Source organism: Mizuhopecten yessoensis, unplaced genomic scaffold (genome assembly GCF_002113885.1).
Source record: "Mizuhopecten yessoensis strain PY_sf001 unplaced genomic scaffold, ASM211388v2 scaffold11161, whole genome shotgun sequence".
Classification (NCBI taxonomy): domain Eukaryota; kingdom Metazoa; phylum Mollusca; class Bivalvia; order Pectinida; family Pectinidae; genus Mizuhopecten; species Mizuhopecten yessoensis.
Genome location: NW_018408910.1, coordinates 686295 through 705400, shown reverse-complemented (window position 1 = coordinate 705400; position 19106 = coordinate 686295). Strand labels below are relative to the sequence as shown.

At 35.3% G+C, this 19106-nt stretch overlaps 2 protein-coding genes across 4 annotated transcripts in view; both read right to left on the bottom strand.

The window, feature by feature from the left end:
• Nucleotides 1-16506, bottom strand: part of LOC110467108 (cholecystokinin receptor type A-like) — a 56022-nt gene extending 39516 nt beyond the window's left edge. Inside the window, exons 1-2 of one of the 3 annotated variants that reach the window (XM_021524027.1) lie at nucleotides 16145-16506; nucleotides 15642-15817 (exon numbers count right to left, since the gene is read on the bottom strand). The gene's annotated coding sequence lies outside the window, so the exon portion shown is untranslated. Of the gene's footprint in view, nucleotides 1-5216; nucleotides 5321-15641 lie in introns of those variants that run through there. The other 2 variants (XM_021524026.1, XM_021524030.1) reach the window with 2 other exon arrangements.
• LOC110467116 (U1 small nuclear ribonucleoprotein 70 kDa-like) lies at nucleotides 961-1542 on the bottom strand. Its single transcript, XM_021524048.1, has one exon. It carries the CDS (start codon nucleotides 1540-1542, stop codon nucleotides 961-963), a length of 582 nt encoding a protein of 193 aa, XP_021379723.1.
• Nucleotides 16507-19106: the final 2600 nt, after the last annotated feature.

Sequence of the window (19106 nt, the reverse complement as noted above, 5' to 3'; positions counted from 1 at the left end):
CGTCTGTTTTTTTTGTCTGTCTCTCGGGTCTTTGTCAATCCTTCTGTCTCTATGTCTGTCTGTAGGGTCTTTGTTAGTCCTTCTGTCTCTATGTCTGTCTCTTGGGTCTTGATTAGTCCGTCGGTCTCTTTGTCTGTCTCGCTGGTCTTTGTAAGTCCTTCTGTCTCTTTGTCAGTCCTTCTGTCTCTATGTCTGTCTATCAGGTCTTGATTATTCCTTCTGTCTCTTTGTTAGTCCTTCTGTCTATATGTCTGTCTGTTGGGTGTTTGTAAGTTTTTCTGTCTCTATGTCTGACTCACGATTCTTTGTAAGTCCTTCTGTCTCCATGTCTGTCTCTCGGTTCTTTGTTAGTCCTTCTGTCTTTATGTCTGTCTATCAGGTCTTTATTATTCCTTCTGTCTCTTTGTCTGTCTCCTGGGTCTTTGTAAGTCCTTCTGTCTCTTTGTCTGTCTCTCGGTTCTTTGTTAGTCCTTCTGTCTTTATGTCTGTCTATCAGGTCTTTATTATTCCTTCTGTCTCTATGTCTGTCTGTTGGGTCTTTGTTAGTCCTTCTGTCTCTATGTCTGTCTGTTGGGTATTTGTAAGTTCTTCTGTCTCTATGTCTGACTCACGATTCTTTGTAAGTCCTTCTGTCTCCATGTCTGTCTCTCGGTTCTTTGTTAGTCCTTCTGTCTCTATGTCAGTCTGTGTGGTCTTTGCTAGTCCTTCTGTTTCTATGTCTGTCTCTCGGGTATTTATTAGTCTTTCTGTCTCTATGTTTGTCTGTTGGGTGTTTGTTAGTGCTTCATTCTCTATGTCTGTCTCTCGGTTCTTTGTAAGTCCTTCTGTCTCTTTGTCTGTTTCTTGGGTATTTATTAGTCCTTCTGTCTCTTTGTTTGTTTCTTGGGTCTTTATTAGTCCCTCCGTTTCTTTGTTTGTCTGTTGGGTGTTTGTCAGTCCTTCTGTTTCTATGTCTGTCTGTTAGGTGTTTGTCAGTGCCTCTGTCTCTTTGTCTGTCTCCTGGGTCTTTGTTAGTCCTTCTGTCTCCATGTCTGTCTCTCGGTTCTTTGTAAGTCCTTCTGTCTCTATGTTTGTCTGTTGGGTGTTTGTTAGTCTTTCTGTCTCTATGTCTGTCTGTTGGGTGTTTGTTAGTCCTTCTGTCTCTTTGTCTGTCTCCTGGGTCTTTATTAGTCCTTCCGTCTCTCTGTCTGTTGGGTGTTTGTCAGTCCTTCTGTTTCTATGTCTGTCTGTTGGGTGTTTGTCAGTGCTTCGCTCTCTTTGTCTGTCACCTGGGTCTGTATTAGTCCTTCCGTCTCTCTGTCTGTCTGTTGGGTGTTTGTCAGTCCTTCTGTTTCTATGTCTGTCTGTTGGGTGTTTGTCAGTGCTTCTGTCTCTTTGTCTGTCTCCTGGGTCTTTATTAATCCTTCTGTCTCTATGTCTGTCTCCCGGTTCTTTGTAAGTCCTTCTGTCTCTTTGTCTGTCTGTTGGGTCTTTGTTAGTCCGTCTGTCTCTATGTCTGTCTATTGGGTGTTCGTGGTAAGTTTTTATGAGTAAATAAATCATTTTGAACCAAAGAACCTACACGTAGTAGTAAATAATATAATTCGAATGATGCATGACTTTCATTACAATATCATATTCATCCATCAAAAGTACAGCAATATAATATACAGCTATAATTAAAATATATAGACCGACGAAAACGATGTCACTTTTGTTTAAACCCATCCCAACCTACAACAATTATTGTTTACATTTTCGGAGCACTGTTGAACTATAAGGATATCGACGTTAATTATTAAAACGGATGCTATTCACCCAAGGGCAAATTGCTGGGTACACAACATATACTATTGCATCCGATTCAGTGATTTAATACATATTAATTTTTTGTCCCTGACTAGATTCCCCTTAGAAACATAGATCATGATTGCTTTCTTCTCTCTGTCCATCACGGGTAAGAGGTATACACACAAGAAATCCGTTGAAGGTGATTTACCAAGGGAATTACAAAGACAGGTTGCTAGAAGATTACAAAGGGAAAGTAAAATATTAATTACAACACATAAGAAGAGAGAGAGAGAGAGGACATGGAAAGGGAGCAGGGGATACCTATATGCAAGTGTGTCATCATCAAATAAACCTGGGCACATGTCAACACCAACGTAATACAACGTGGGTTAAAAGACGAAAAATTAAAAGGTGATTTGTTTGTGTTTGAATTTGCAGGAGGAATAATTGTATATAGTCTGAATATTTAATATCCCAATAGTGTGACCATCATAGAACCCCGACTAATGTGGGAACCCCCTGCAGAATTGGGGATTTGCTTTGGTCCCCTCTATTCCCTGCTTAACGTTCAGCATTAAGGGTAATGGCATTATGTGACCGGGAGGAATGCTGCACTGGGTGTCTTCGGCATGGGATTTCAGTGAGATAGCATTATAAAGTCGGCATCAGACCCATGCTATCACACGGAGTGAAATTCATCAACATACTCTTTGTCCGGCATACATACACACATGCACGCTTTCACAACAAACAATAAGGCACGTCCTTAAATGACCTTAGCTGTTAATAGAACGTTAAACAATATATATAAGACAAAACACGGACCCATATTATTACGACCCAAGAATCCTGTTGGTTAAGATACAGGATATAAAATATAGTAGTCAGGAACCATCAGCATTCACTCAAGGAGAAATTGCACAATATGCCGAACTTTTACACATACATTGGACCGACCTAAATACAACATAATAAGTAAAAGGCTACACAAATATATATCCATGGAAGACAATTAGAGATAAGGTACTTGTTTCTCGGCTAAATTGTTTTGCGCAGGTTGAGTTAGTCAAGGCACATACAAGGTATACTGTTGGTAGGGTATATATGCATATATCGCAAAGGGATTGCAGAAAGATTGGAGAAAGTGCATTTTAATAAGTGGCTATAAGCTTTGCATAGCTAGTAAATAAACCTTAGATACTAGTAGGTTGCTAATGTTTTAGGGTCGGCAGGTACATCCAAGATAGGTCGGGATACATGAAACACACATTTGTTTTGGCCTTAAATAAACGGTTGAATAAAAGTTATACCGACATGAAGTTTATCAATATTAACCTATAAAACTGTTACGTGTCGGTGCGTTTGTTCAGTTATTCGAACCCCATACCGACGTCCAAATATCAGATTGATAACTATATTGATAAATCTATAATGGTACTTGAGTTACTCGTCCATGAAGGATGTTTAATTACAAGAAAACATAATTATAAGCTAACATTATTTGAAGTGAATATAAAATTATAGGAAACAATAAGTTTGACTTGACAGCCGCACTGATATAAATGATATACATTAGGTAATTTCCAAAATCTGCATTCATTCTAGTTGGCATTTTCTAAAATAATAAAAAAAATCTCGTTATGATATAAACATGGCACCCGACAAAGAGCCTACAGGTCAAAGAATATCATTTTTGAATGCATGATAATGCAAAATCACTTCCACTTGTAAATAATGGACATTAAGCTGATGTGTGGTTCTTAATATGATAAATATTATTCCATCCGAGGTTATCATTAAAATGTTGAACTCCAAAGCCACTAGTTTTCATGAGGATACTCTTTATCAACAAATATATATGTATATGTCAAAGGAATGGGTTTGAATCAAAGTCTTATGAACGTATTGATAAAATCTGTACCTATATATTTGTCCCAACTACAGAAACCAAGATGCCCTCGTGAAACATGATTACCTCAGAGAAACAAGAATCGTGAATCCCTTCTTCAAGGTTAATATTTGTTTTTGTGCCGAAGACATATATCAATCATTCAAATCAATAATATAATAGTAGAGTTGATCAGGTTTACACGCCATTGTTGTCGTCTGCTTCGGTCATTCGTAACTACAGTTGTTGGTTTTGGTACCAATAGTTCTAGACAGGCTAGATCCTGAAAACATGAGGGTACATGTAATATGATGATTTGTTGCCCCGTTATGTGATCAGTATGATCCTATCAGACACACTGACATAAAGCTTTATGATATATTATAGGAATGGATCTAAAAGTTTACTGACAACGTCAATGGCACCCTCTGTATTGTCTTGTAAAACAGTTTCGGGAGAATGTTTATCAATGAAAATGTTTATCAATGAAAATGTTTATCAATGAAAATCTTTCTTGAAAAATGTATTTTGTCGATAATAGGTTGCTTAGAAGTATGTTTATCATGACGCCACATTAATGTATAGTACATTCGCGCTTTAGTATCGTATCTGTGTGTTGGCGCTGTAGTACACTTCAGTGAAAATGCTTTGAAGTGCAATAACATGACACGACATACATATCGTGTTTCTTTACCATGCTTACTTATATCTATAATACAGCACTATTATATATTTGGACATCCAACAGAACGTGAGTCATACAAATGTGGTAATAATCTGTCGAATATTTTTGCCTTAAATAATCATAAACATACCACAGATTTATCGTTCCAGACAGACTTTAATCACGTGACCAGCATTTTAAACATGTCGTATAATCAGAGTCCCTTTGTAAAGGATATATCATCATAAATTATATCTGTCATTAGGCCAGTGTCTAAATCAGATATAGAAAACACAATAACTTTTGATATACACGTCGTGTGTTAGATCTGTCTATGTACATGTATCAACTGTTACATCATACGACAACATATTCAAATCTGTTTTACGATCTGACCAATATTTTTGCATAATGTAAATGCACTTCAAAGCAAACTTTACATATTAAACAGTAGTTGTATGAAGATTTTTTATCAATATGGACTCATTCAGTTGGTCCTATGAAAAGTTGGTATGCTAATTGAGCTACATTTGAGAGATTGAAGAATGCACCTACTATATCTAGTTATGTATAACATGTTACAAACATCTCTCGTTCGTGAATATATTAAACTAATAACATAATAGTTTTATGCTACAATATACAATATCAAAAATTTCATATTTTCTACTTTAGTTTGTAGATTTTTATGCATATGACTTCTGCCAGATAAGGCATTGCCTTGTTCCATCAGACCTAAAGTAACAATATATGAATGAAAAGGTTAATCTATTAAACTTTTTGTACAATTCTGAGAAGTCAGCCATCTTTACAGATCAATGAAAGATTTAAGGTCCGTTAGTATTTCTGCAAAATTGTTATAAAAGTCTAAATTCGATTGAGGTTGCTACTTACATGTTTGCAGTCATTCATTTACTATATTGGTGGTTAGGTGGGGAAGCGTTTGGGGAGTGGTGAAGTTCAATAAGTGGACGTCTCCACGATGAACCATTGTATAGCGGGGCTGGTGCAATTAAGTACATCTGTATTCCCGTTCAATAGGTGATCAATATCTCCTCTGTGAAAAGTGCCGATAGGGTATTACAAGTAGGATTACTGGTGTTGTGGAACAAGCTGAACTCCCCTCGTAAGCCGTTAACACATTACACGGCTTATATTTCCTACACGTAGCTAATGTCCACCACAAATCTTAACTCATTCACCCCTGAAGACACATTTGAACTCTTCCAATTCAAAGGTTGGAATAGTTCGTTATGAAATTTCAGGGGTGAATGAGTTAATGTTTACGACAGATCTAAAAGGAGAAATAGAGGAGAAAGATGATTTCAAATCAAAATAACTTTATAAATCAGAATAAGCACTGTTCTTTGACGTCAGGGATGGCAGCTGCTGACGACAGGTGGCGCTGGATAACATTTATACATTTTCAAATTTCTTTATGTGTTGAGGTTTTGACATTATCACCTGTTTAACCTTCCGCGTCAAAAGTTAACATATAATCATTCGTTAGGTGATTAAACTTTTACATAACCGAAAATAAAATACATGCATTCAGTTTATTAAACAGTTATTTTTTAACTTTTCACTTGTACGTGACCCAATTAGTTTTTTTGTAAAACTGTACATGTCATTTATAGTTGGTATCTTTTCTTTTATCTTTATGGTTTGGTTTGACATAATGACAATTTGGTCGAGACGATATACTGGATATTTTTGTAAATGAATCCGTGATATTTTCCTTATCTTAGCTCCTTTATAAGCATTACGAGAAGAAAGTTGCGTTTGTTAACCTATGAACGCAATCTGATCAGCGTCTTTTTGACGCTTCTCCTCACGCCTAGAATTAAATGAGACATACATTAGAACGAACATGATGGTTACGTAAATTTGTATCGGTAATCTCGTTTGTACTGACGACATAGACATTTAGTTATAAAAAATATAACAAAATAATTATATTTAGGTCAATAATGACTACAAATTAAGAATGTAAATATTAGGATTGAATAGCATTTTTCAATGTTGATGTTGATAGGTTAGTGTTACCAGCATGAAGCTGGCAACAAACCTGTTCAATCCTTTTTTAAGTCTGAACTTATATCGAGATTACACTTATCCAAAACTATCTGTTACATAAAAAAAAGAATTATGTGCACTAAACCTGTTAATTCATTCACCAAAAGCAACTACTTTTTGCCTTACTAAGCAAACGTAAGAGTTTCTGTTTCATTTTGAATGTCTAGTAACCTCTTAAAACTTAGCTCGAATACGTCATATAGCAAACAACACATATAGTTCAGTAAACATTACATTATAATGCCTTCGAAGGCGTCATATACAAAATGTACACCCTTTACATAGTGACATGCTAGAACAGTATTAAACTCTGTCACGGTCGCTTCAAGCTTGTATGTCACACTGGCGTGCCCTTTGAAGACTGTATGACCTTCACCTTTTCACATGGTTATATATTGTTCTATACTATTTATAATCAAACTTGTCGTTTATTGGAGGATCAAATTAGTTTCTGTTACATTTTGTACTTTGTGTGAGGAACCGATAATTTAGTGTTCTGATTTACACTCCATTATCTCCAATCTTATTCACAGCAAAGCTTGACGTGGGTGGTAAACCCCCACACGTCAACAAGGGTTCTTAACGAGATCCACATACGAACATCAGAGAGAGTAAAGCGCATTGAGTCTTGAACACTAAAAGAGCAGTCAAGTAGGTAATAAAGTCGTAGAACTATTTGACCTCTGTCATATATAGCGTGAGCTCTAGAAGAAACAGCATTCTGTATATGATCAGTATAATTATAATGTAGTCTGACGACCCACTGACTTTCAATTATTCCTAAGAAATCATATTATCCGTTACATAATCTACACATGATTGGAAAAGACAAAAACGTCGTATTAAAAACAGGATATAATGACAGATAGACAGACAGAGAGACAAAGACAGAGACAGACAGACAGAGGGATAGAGAAAGAGAATATGCTGTGTCACATATTAACTTCCAATGCTAACCTACGACTTATTTCATTCAACTTATGTTTATTCACCTCCCTATCATATCACACACCAAGAGAATGTTTATTTGAAAAATGTCTCTCAAAATTAATTAGAAATAGCTGAAATCAGATAATATATTAACGATCTATTGTTTCAGACAAAGTTTCAAAATAAGACAATAACGTCGACTAATTAGAAGTCAGTTTATGATTGTAATATGATGCAATCAGGAACCGAAAGTCGCATTTGTGCTCGCTGTGCCATCTTTCAGCAAATGCGAGTAAATTCGAACGTCACCTTAATTTGATCAATCAAAAAGAAGAAGGAGAAGAAGAAGAAGAAGAGGAAGAAGAAGAAGAAGAAGAATAAGAAACGCAGCAAAAGCAACGAGTCAGCAAACTGGTTTCTGGAACTTAACTATTTCAAATGTTTTGTGAATCGTCGCCTTTGTACGAAACTTTGATATCTTTGAAGATTTTTTTTTTTATCTCAAATTAATAAAATGATATCCAACATTGATACTGAAATCTAACAGCGGGTTGTTTATGAATACATTCGTAGGCATCAAGATATCCCCGGCAACACGTCTACTACATGCTGGTATTGTCTCTCTGCAGAAAACATATAGCTGTATGGGGGATCCGGCAATGACGGAGGCAAAGCCAAGCACACATTGTATCCTTCCTGAGTAAACTTCCGTTATAACCGCTAGGTCAATCAATGATTGTTTTTAATTCCTTATTTGTTAACGGGGAATTGCAGCTGGGTTACAAGGTACATTTACAAGCTATCCTTGCACGAAACATAACATATCTTAAAAGCGCTCAGCACGATTTTTTAAATTTTCATTGGGGGGATTTTAAAAACATGTCCTCGATGCTTATGGTCATTGATATTGAAATGTCGTATTAATAAAACATTACATTGTTTGAACTGCCTTTATTGCGCGTAATAGGAGATGTCAAAATTAAAAAAAGACCTACAGCAATGAAGTATTTTGTATAGAAAACAAAAAAATAGTAATATATGTGAAATTTTACATTTGAACAGACCACCAGTCCCAATGTATTGATATATGACAATGTACTAATCCACTGACGAAATCTCCGTTTTCGCATGAGTTCCAGTTACTATGTAGGAAACGTTGTTTATCAACTTGATTCATACTTCAATTTTAATGTTATGTTTTGAAACATATATGATACAATTCGAAAGAATATTATTTTGAAGCAATATTTCCCTTAATTTTCGTTCCGTGGTCAACCCAACGCATTGGTCGCACCTTGATAATTTATATTAGATATGATCGCCTTGTCCAAATCATGCTTTAGTCTAATTATGGTCACAAACTGTTCAGTACTCCAGGCGAAGAAGGCGGTTGAAAATTAAATTGTCTTATATGGCACTTTTATCGGCCTCATCCTTTCCCTAATGAAAATCCAACTGTTACCTATTTAAAGTTATATTCCGTTGTCGTACCTATTTTAAATGCCAAACATGGCTAAAAAATAAATTCCCTCAAGAGCAGTAGTCATTTGAAGGTTAAAATTCATCAATGTCCTTGTACTGTCAGGGATACATTCATTTGTATTAACATCCTAATCAGTTTTTTGTGCTGTATTCTCTATCCTAGTCAGACTGTTCATTTTATGGTCCTGTTAATGTATCATTGAACTAATTATCAGGTGACATGCGATATCGACAGCAAGTTTAATGACGCTGTCATTACATGTAAAATGGTAAGGTCTCACAGACAATCAGCTACCAGTTCGTAGGGTCTTTATCAACATATGTTCTCATTGTTACGCGTATTATTACAGGAGTAAATGGTGGCATCACACACCATTCACATGGTGTTATTAAATATATTTTAATTGTTTCGTGCATAATTCAGGTATTTCGTGCACAATTCAATGGAAACAAGCAAAACCAACCAGGAGGTGATATTTGATAAAATACTGATGCTGGATAATGGTTGATGTTTGTTCTGACATCAGACAGCGTTCGTTGAAATCATATCTGAATTATTTACAATGTATTCACTTTTATATACCCTCTTCATCCCGGCGAACGCTAACACATTTCACTTATTTTGCCATTTTAATTTGTTTGTCAATAATGAAACATTCCGCCTACTTCATTATATAATAAGCTGGTGGGAACCCATCGCATGCGTCTAAACAATAGTTTGTTTTTACTTTGGTCGTACGATATTTCCAACCGCAAATCAAAAATTGGTTATTTTACCCCTTATTACTTCTGTTTCATACTAATGTTGTCCAACACTTGTACCTGATGGTAAATGATTTGCGGCCTGTTGACAATCTGGTCCTATAGGCGTTCCTGCACATTTTTTAAATTCCCGACTTTAGGACAGACTTGTACAAAAGCGTCATGTTAGCATGCTTTACAAGACCATCGTTTTAGATGTTAGACTTAAAAATAGTTTGGCGATATTTCAAATAAAAATTGTCGGGGTTTGCAAATGCATAAGGGGCACTTTATCGAGGTTATAGTGTATTTGACTCATATTATCGAGGTTATAGTGTATTTGAGGCATACTATCGAGGTTATAGTGTGTTTGACTCATACTATCGCGGTTTTAGTGTATTTGACTCATACTACCGAGGTTATAGTGTATTTGCGACATACTATCGAGGTTATAGTGTATTTGACTCATACTATCGAGGTTATAGTGTATTTGTGACATATTATCGAGGTTATGGCGTATTTGTGACATACTATCGAGGTTATAGTGTGTTTGACTCATACTATCGAGGTTTAAGTGTATTTGACTCATACTACCGAGGTTATAGTGTATTTGTGACATACTATCGAGGTTATAGTGTCTTTGTGACATACTATCGAGGTTATAGTGTTTTTGTGACATACTTTCGAGGTTGTAGTGTATTTGTGACATACTATCGAGGTTGTAGTGTATTTGTGACATACTATGGAGGTTATAGTGTTTTTGTGACATACTATCGAGGTTATAGTGTATTTGTGACATACTATAGAGGTTATAGTGTTTTTGTGACATACTATCGAGTTTATAGTGTATTTGAGGCATACTATCGATGTTATAGTGTATTTGGGTCATACTATCGATGTTATAGTTTATGTGAGACATACCATCGAGGTTATAGTGTATTTTTGACATACTATCGTGGTTATAGTGTATTAGTGACATAATATCGAGGTTATAGGGTATTTGTGACATACTATCTAGGTTATAGTGTATTTGTGAAATACTATCGAGGTTATAGTGCATTTGTGACATACTATGGAGGGTATAGTGTTTTTGTGACATACTTTCGAGGTTGTAGTGTATTTTACTCGTACTATCGAGGTTATAGGGTATTTGACTCATATTATCGAGGTTCTAGTGTATTTGAGGCATGCTATCGAGTTTATAGTGTATTTGAGGCATACTATCGATGTTATAGTTTATGTGAGACATACCATCGAGGTTATAGTGTATTGGTGACGTAATATCGAGGTTATAGTGTGTTTGACTCATACTATCGCGGTTTTAGTGTATTTGACTCATACTACCGAGGTTCTAGTGTATTTGTGACATACGATCGAGGTTATAGTGTATTTGACTCATATTATCGAGGTTATAGTGTATTTGAGGCATGCTATCGAGTTTATAGTGTATTTGAGGCATATTATCAAGGTTATAGTGTATTTTTGACATACTATCGAGGTTATAGTGTATTTGTGACATACTATCGAGGTTATTGTGTATTTGTGACATAATATCGAGGTTATAGTGTATTTGTGACATACGATCGAGGTTGTAGTGTATTTGACTCGTACTATCGAGGTTATAGTGTATTTGACTCATATTATCGAGGTTATAGTGTATTTGAGGCATGATATCGAGTTTATAGTGTATTTGAGGCATATTATCAAGGTTATAGTGTATTTTTGAAATACTATCGAGGTTATAGTGTATTTGTGACATACTATTGAGGTTTAAGTGTATTTGACTCATACTACCGAGGTTATAGTGTATTTGTGACATGCTATCGAGGTTATAGTGTATTGGTGACATAATATCGAGGTTATAGTGTATTTGTGACATACTTTCAAGGTTATATAGTGTAGTTTCATAACTGGAGCCAGTTTTGATGTTTAAAATTCGGGCAACACCTTTAAAGGTTTAAACTACTAACTGACCCTCTATCAAATACAGATTCGCCGTTTATTTATAGTTTGAGCTATTTTCCGACAACAATATAGCCAGATTGACATCGTTAGGAAGTATACATGTTTCACGTATCGATTAATATACCTGTCTTGGTTTTCGTTGTGTTAGGGATGAGAGGGGGCAAATTGTACTAGTACTGTAGATACCGTTCTCGTGATGATAGAAATGAGAGAGGGCGAGTTAGAAATGCAGTTATCGTTCAGGCTCTCGAAGTAATAAAAATGAGAGGAAGAGATGGCGGTGTAGATACATATAAGTATTAACTCTCGTTGTGGTAGGAAATAGAAAGAAAGAGTTGACATGATTTTGAAACGAAATGCATTTCTTTGTTATATATTGATATTAATCAAAACATAACACTCTAGACATTCGGAACAGAACAAGGTTGAATAGCAGGAAAAGAGACGAACACTGAAGATATGTATCTGCAGACTTATGCTTATATATAAGTTACACATTTTTTTCTACAATTTTGAATATAACCCCTCAATATTTCGCTAAAGCAAACTAGTTTAATCTACACAATATCTCCCGCATGTATGTAAGATGATTATCTGACAAGATGGAACAAGACATACACAATGTACACACACACTAATGCGATATTAGCAAAACAGAATCTACCTACATACAAATAATGTAAAAACAGAAGACGAGATAACGATTTTATAAAGTGATAAAGTTGATTTTTTTGCGTTATGATTTGTTCATTTGTTTTCTATTTTCGTCATCATAACAGTTAATTACACACGAAAAAAGTGTTCGGATAATTATGACATCACCACTAACAGACGACATTGAACTGATATCTCACTGAAACGTCACGACCGGCACGTGCTAGCATGACACTCCAACATATCATATCATCAGCAAGCTAACCAGAGGGACCATGGAAGACTTTGCTAGACACAAAGAGTAGGTATACAAATATACCTACAGAAGAAAGAAAATCTATTTCATGTAATGAAAATGATATAGAAGATAGAAGGCATGTCATAATCAATGGTGAGTTTTATATAAAATTCCGTACCTTTTGGTTAAAGTGGTTTTACTGAAGATTTAGTGCACGGATGTTAAGTTTCATTTTTTTTAATCAAGGTCGTAAAAAGCAAAACTAATTAAATTATTTAATAAATCTGTCAATAGAAAAAATAACCAAAATTAAGATTTACGAGGGGATTATCATTAGTGTGTTTATGATGTATTCTCTAGATGAGGTATAAGTATTTAGTTGTATGTATTAAACAGATTTCAGATGCGGTTCATAGATAATGCATTACAATGAAATAAACGTGAACTCCGTAAGCAGTTCGTGCTTTACTTTCATGTAATGCAATGGACATTAATATTGCTAATGGACCGCATCTTGAAGCAGTTTAAAAAAAAACCAATATGTTCTCCCAACATCTGAAAGCAGTTGAACATCTTTGCAATTTCGCGTCTATCTTTTTAAAAAAAAGAAGTCAAAATCCCACCAAGATTCTCTGGCATGTTAAATATGGGCAACAGCCCCATAGCAATAGTACAAGCCATTTCTGTGCTTGTAAGTCCTTGGAAAGAAAACCGTAAAACATCGGTTGATCAGTTCTTGCAAATTTATTTCATATTTGATTTTCTATCCACCATGAAAGAACACTAAAAGGAAATACACGTTTTTTAATCATTATGATTATTGATATGTTGTGTATATAGCACCATGGAGGCACGTCTGTTAAATTTAAAAATAGCGTTAAGCGGTCATCGCCGTCCAGTTATTTGCTGATACTGAGGAAACATTTATTAAACGTTTGGATGGTAAAAAAACAGTAGTGATGATATTGCTCGTCGACTTCATTGAAAATAAGGGAATCTCAACACGAGGGGAAGATTCTTAAGTTGCTAAACACGAGGCTTGCCGAGTGTTTGGCATTTAAGAATCATTCCCTGATGGCTGTGATTCTCCGTCTCACCCCAAGAGGGTGGTACTTCTTTCCCTCTTGACCCTATCATATACATAATGTAAAGTTGACGGTACTGGTGCAATTCCTTGTTGATCGTAATGCATACAATTTTAATAAACGGTGCAGTCCCCTCGTCACACCACTAGGTGAGACAAGTTTCTCACACCGGGAAAAGTGTTAATACGCATGGTAAGAGAAAGATATTTCCCTTGAAAACGTTATGAGGTATTGCAATTTCATTATTAATAAATATCGTTAGCATGGTTCATCGACGAAATAGGCAACTTCTAATCCAAAGACGAAAGTCAAACGTGACTTCCGCATCATTTGTTTACTTTTTACATTATTGATCTTTTTTCGTTCATATTGTTATAACCGGAAGCGCATTTTGCTTTGTTTACATGGGACATCGCAGCTCAGATATTACTTTTATGTGCATCAGCGTGTGAAAGCATCTAGAAGAGGTTAGCGGCTGAGATTGTTTGTTTGTGTCGGGTTTAACGTCCTCACATTAGCTAAGGTAATACAATTTATGAAGACTGGTGCCTAGGGGAAATACACCGTCGCGAAGAAAAAGTAAGACGGACGCAAAAAAGTAAGACGGACGCAAGCAAAGAAAGCGTCTGGCTTTAAATGTTGTTGTTAATAAGTTAGAAAAAGGTTGTATATTCCCGGAATCTGATTAAATATTACATATTGCATTTAAATATTTGTGATGGTGACGACCTCCTTTGGAATACAAGACCACAGTTCTGGGCGGTCACATGTAGTAAAATCGACACAAAACCGGAATGAAAAGAACCAAAACCAACTTCGATCTTTTTATGGGTTTATCGTACTCACAACAGCAAGGATCAGACGAAGCAGAACCTAATTGATACCGCCGCCGAACAGAAAGCAAAATGGATGTAGGAGACACGGATATAAACACTCAACTTTGAGTGTTGCAATGGCAGAAGACCTTTCTCTTCTTCAATGTCCTCTCGACACCGCACGGATCGAAACAGACCCTTAGTGAAATATCGTTATTGCCTTTGCGGATATCTTCCATCATTCAGTAACATTTTGGTATCCATCTTGAGAAATGTAAGCCCCATATTCAAATTACAAATTGTCAACTGTTACATTTCCCCCCAAATTTCAACGCTTCATATATAAACCGTATTCATAATCATTTCTTTATCGCCTGTCCTTTTTGAAACGAGCTGGCTTTGACATTACAGGAAAAACGCATATACTGGCATGTATTAGTCTGAAAGTGAAACACCTGACACAATCCAATATTTTTTTTATAATAGATAGTTTGACACTTGCATAAAAAATATCTTTCCTTTTGTGTCGATTCTTGACAGTTTTACAGTATAAAACATGTCTTTACTGGAAACTAAAACACATACTTAAACAAATATACGTTGATACCCATTTTGTGAGCGAGTGGAATTTTGCGTTTCAGTTGAAATTCTGAATAATGGATATGCTTTCAATTTTGACTTAACTAAAGCTATTGTAAAAGTATAAACGCAATGAATAACACGGTTTTGATCACATTTGTAAGCTCACCGATCCGCTAAACAATCACGGATTTGACGTATATATATATATATATCACAATAACGACAAATTAAACTGCGGAAAAGAAAACCCTGCAACTGGCTCATGGTGTATATAGTTATTGCATGACTCATCCTTTTAAAACTGGTATTTTTCAGAAAATTCTGAAGAGTAAAATCATGACAACACACGTGTTACGGTTAAACTTTAAAGTAATGTTATTATAATTAGTATGCCTATGCGTTTTGAATGTACAACATATGTTAACACCCTAGAAGATGATTACACGCCTTTGTGTTGGATTGTATTTCGTTGCCTAAACCGTAATGTTAGTTTAAAGTGATTCTTCTACAAGCCAGAAAACTGGTAAAATGATACACAAAGGCTTGAGAGCAGAATGTTCTATACTATATCTTTGTGATTGTGCAGTAGAGCAGGGACGCGTGTGTTATGAATAATATATTTCATAACAAGCCAACCATAGCTTTTTGCAGCAAGCTGTTCCAGAAAGGCTTTATACTTATATACGTATTCTATATGGGTCTGCAGTAAATTTACATATTAATATATATATAGAATTATATTTGTACTTACATAAGTTCAATTCGACATGGGTCATATGTCCAACAAGAAATGAAGTGGAACACACACACCTTCTTGTGGGTATCTTCATCAACTGGAACCTTCAGACAATGTAGTGTTGCTTGTCCAACAGAATGCACAGTCCCTTGGCTATTGTTTACAGACACAATGCATGACCAACACACATCCTACGGTAATAGCGTATTGTGCAGTTATTGAAATGAAAAAGTTGGTTAAACGACTTCTATTCCTCGAATTGTCCCTTAATGTTTTAAAAACTTTCATATATTTAAAAAATAATACAATAAGTCATAAAATGACGAAATCATTTACCATTATCAATCTATTAAACACCAAGAGATTGATTAAAGCGGATTTTGTCAGTTAATGATAAATATCCAAACGAAAAAACCCCAGATATGTATTCTCCCGATGCTAACTAGACATTTTGTTTTTGAACTGATATAATTCAAAACAGTGGAGATTCTTTAACGGCACAAGTATTACATAGTTACATTGCAATCAAAACGTGTCATCGCCTTCAGAGCCGTAGTGTCCCCAAGTTGTCGGCCGTGATGTGTCGAGTGACTATAATGCACAGCGCTGCCCTGTGAAGTGTTCCGTGGTTGCTAGTTAGAGAGCATTGGAGTTGAACCGAAGTTAGTATAACGAACCTACTAATGGTTACTATTGTTTAAGGTAACGCTGGTGTATCAGAGTGACGCGATCACCTAAGTAATATTCGTTACTGCTGCTGACGTTCGCCCTGAAGGAGACCTGTCCTGTTGTACAGTTGGGAGATGTTTGTATACACCTCACGTATCGGTCTGTATACACCATCCTGTTGCCGCGAGGCCCAGCGTCCGTATCCGCGAGATGATAAGCCCCCTTTACTTTCTCAATCAACACCGATCTATTCAAACGATCGATCTGTTGCCATGCGTATCTCTCTTATAATCCAAGTCTTTCGTTTGGTTAGCTTGACATTTTTGCATAATATATTCTAGCCTTACGTTGTCATTCTAAGAATAAATCTGTTTGCGGTATGATAAGAACTTTCCACTTCCGCATCGATTCATAAACAATATAGATCTCCAGATATTTCTATTTATGCTGAAACGTGTTTACAGCAGTAAAGCATTGTTATTTTGTTTTTAACTTGGCAACTTTTGGTCTCTAAAACATGTGCAGTATCATGGATTTGATACTATAAAGTCGTAATTCGGTAAATCCATTTCAGAAAAAAATACTTTCTTCATAGATTTTGTAAAATAATTAACAATGCTTATCAATTGATCGATGAACCAAGAGAATGATAAATATAGAGCGAAAGAGAAAGACTGACAGAAGGACAGACCAAGAAACAGATCAAGGGAAACACATTTGTATCATGAACAAATTATTGCTGCATTTTTAAAACGCAACTACGCATCATGCCTGTGTATATACATTAAGCGGTCTACATATAAGCTGTGTGCTTTTTATTTCTAAATAATTGTCATAATGAATTGGATGCATGATTTCCAAACTTAAACCACTGCAAATATAATATATATGCCATGCCCAAATAAATGTAACTTTAATACCGATTTTCAAAACGTTTAAACAAACATCATGGATATATTATACAAAGCTGCATAACTATTACGCAATTATTTTCTGAACTTCGGAAAAGTATTTTGTAGGCAACTGTTAAATATTTCGTTTCTCCTGACTTGCTGGATAAACCTGCTTGGAGTAAGTTAATACTTTTGGGTACCCCCTAGTGAGTTACAACTTTATCGTTATTTTATTGGTCAAGTTTTGAATTATGACGTCACGTAAGAATACTTTGTGCCAGCATCTACCATTGTGACGTCATTATTTCATGACAATAGTGTACCCGATCTGAAACATAAATTATGTATTTCCTAGAGGAAAATATGGCATTTCAGATATATATGTAATATGAACGTTATGTGACAAATTAGTCCCTAAACTAGTGATGGTTGGTTAACATGTTTATAAACCTTTCACTAGTTAGATAAACAAGATACCTACCACTCGTTGGGTAACCTCTAAACATGTATAAGCAATGAGTTAATTTACATACAAATGTTCTAAAAATTGCTTAATAATCATAAAACGAAGCAAATTAACCTATCTAATTAGCACATTAATTCGGCCAATCACTCTTCATACTTAATACTTTGTTTAGTGTTTCAGGTTTTTTTCCCTCTTTTCCCTCAGTATTAATAGTAACCCACCATATTCAGTTTCTAAAAACCTATAATTCTATTGTATAATACCAATAAGTTTGCACACTGTTTGGAAATTAAATGAATTTGTTGATTATTTGCCATTTTTGAGAATTAAAGGGATGACGTTAAGTCATAGTCAAACGCCCCATAATATTGGCGTTGTGTTTTCAGATGTTCCGGGTTAATATTGGCAAAATTGCTGACGCAGTTCGAAACGGAAATAATTATTTCACATCACTAATCTCATCAAATAAAAAAAAATCACCAAATTAAAGTTACTGCAACCCTCTGTCATTCATTCCCGCCTCTGTCCTTCATCCAAGGCCGCGATAATATCACAACTTAGTACAAGTGAAAACTTTTCCACCGGATCCAGATCCGGCTTCAATTTCCAGTCCCAACAAAATATCAACTTTTCAGTTTTAAAACTTCACATTTTAAACAACTATTTATCCATTCATTTGAAAAAACAATTATTCCATTAATGAATTGAAAAAAATCTGAAAAATTTCTTTTGAAATGAAGAGATAATAATAAGGGGCTATTCGGAAACCATCGATTGTATTCATGTTTCACTGTCAACGTTGCAGTAGACCATATACATTACTGATATTACAGATTTGGTAATTACGGACATATCAAGGGAAATTTGTTGATGCACCTAAAAAAACATGCGACTTGTGTAAACTTTGGGGTTATTGACGTGAATTAATTGTTAACATTCCGAACTGCGTCGGTGATTTTGCCAGTAATAACACGGGAACGCCTGAGAACCCAACGCACAAGATTCCGGGGCGTGTCGCTGAGAATTTACATGAACTTCTTTCAGTTTCAAAAAGGGCAGATTATTATTAAAGAACAAAAAAATATATCCTTAATTACAAAACAAAGTCTAGAAATAAGACACTGGAACATTGCGTTTTATAGAACGAAAGTTCTGCATAAGTAGCAGAACGTGTTTTGTTCATTAATTATTCCTAGTGTATCTAAATAAATCACATTAAAACAGCATCATTATAGAACATTGTGGTTCAAAGAGAAACGAAATTGCGACCTTTACCGATATTTAAAAAAAAGATAATGAAATTACATCTGTAACGTGAATATCAGGTCTGCTCGACTCAAACACATAGTTTTTGTAGATAAGATTGCATTTATCGTTGCCCTTGTATAATCTCCCGTTGGTTTAAAACTTTTGTAAAACTGCAACTGTAATTCACTTTCTACTTACATGACT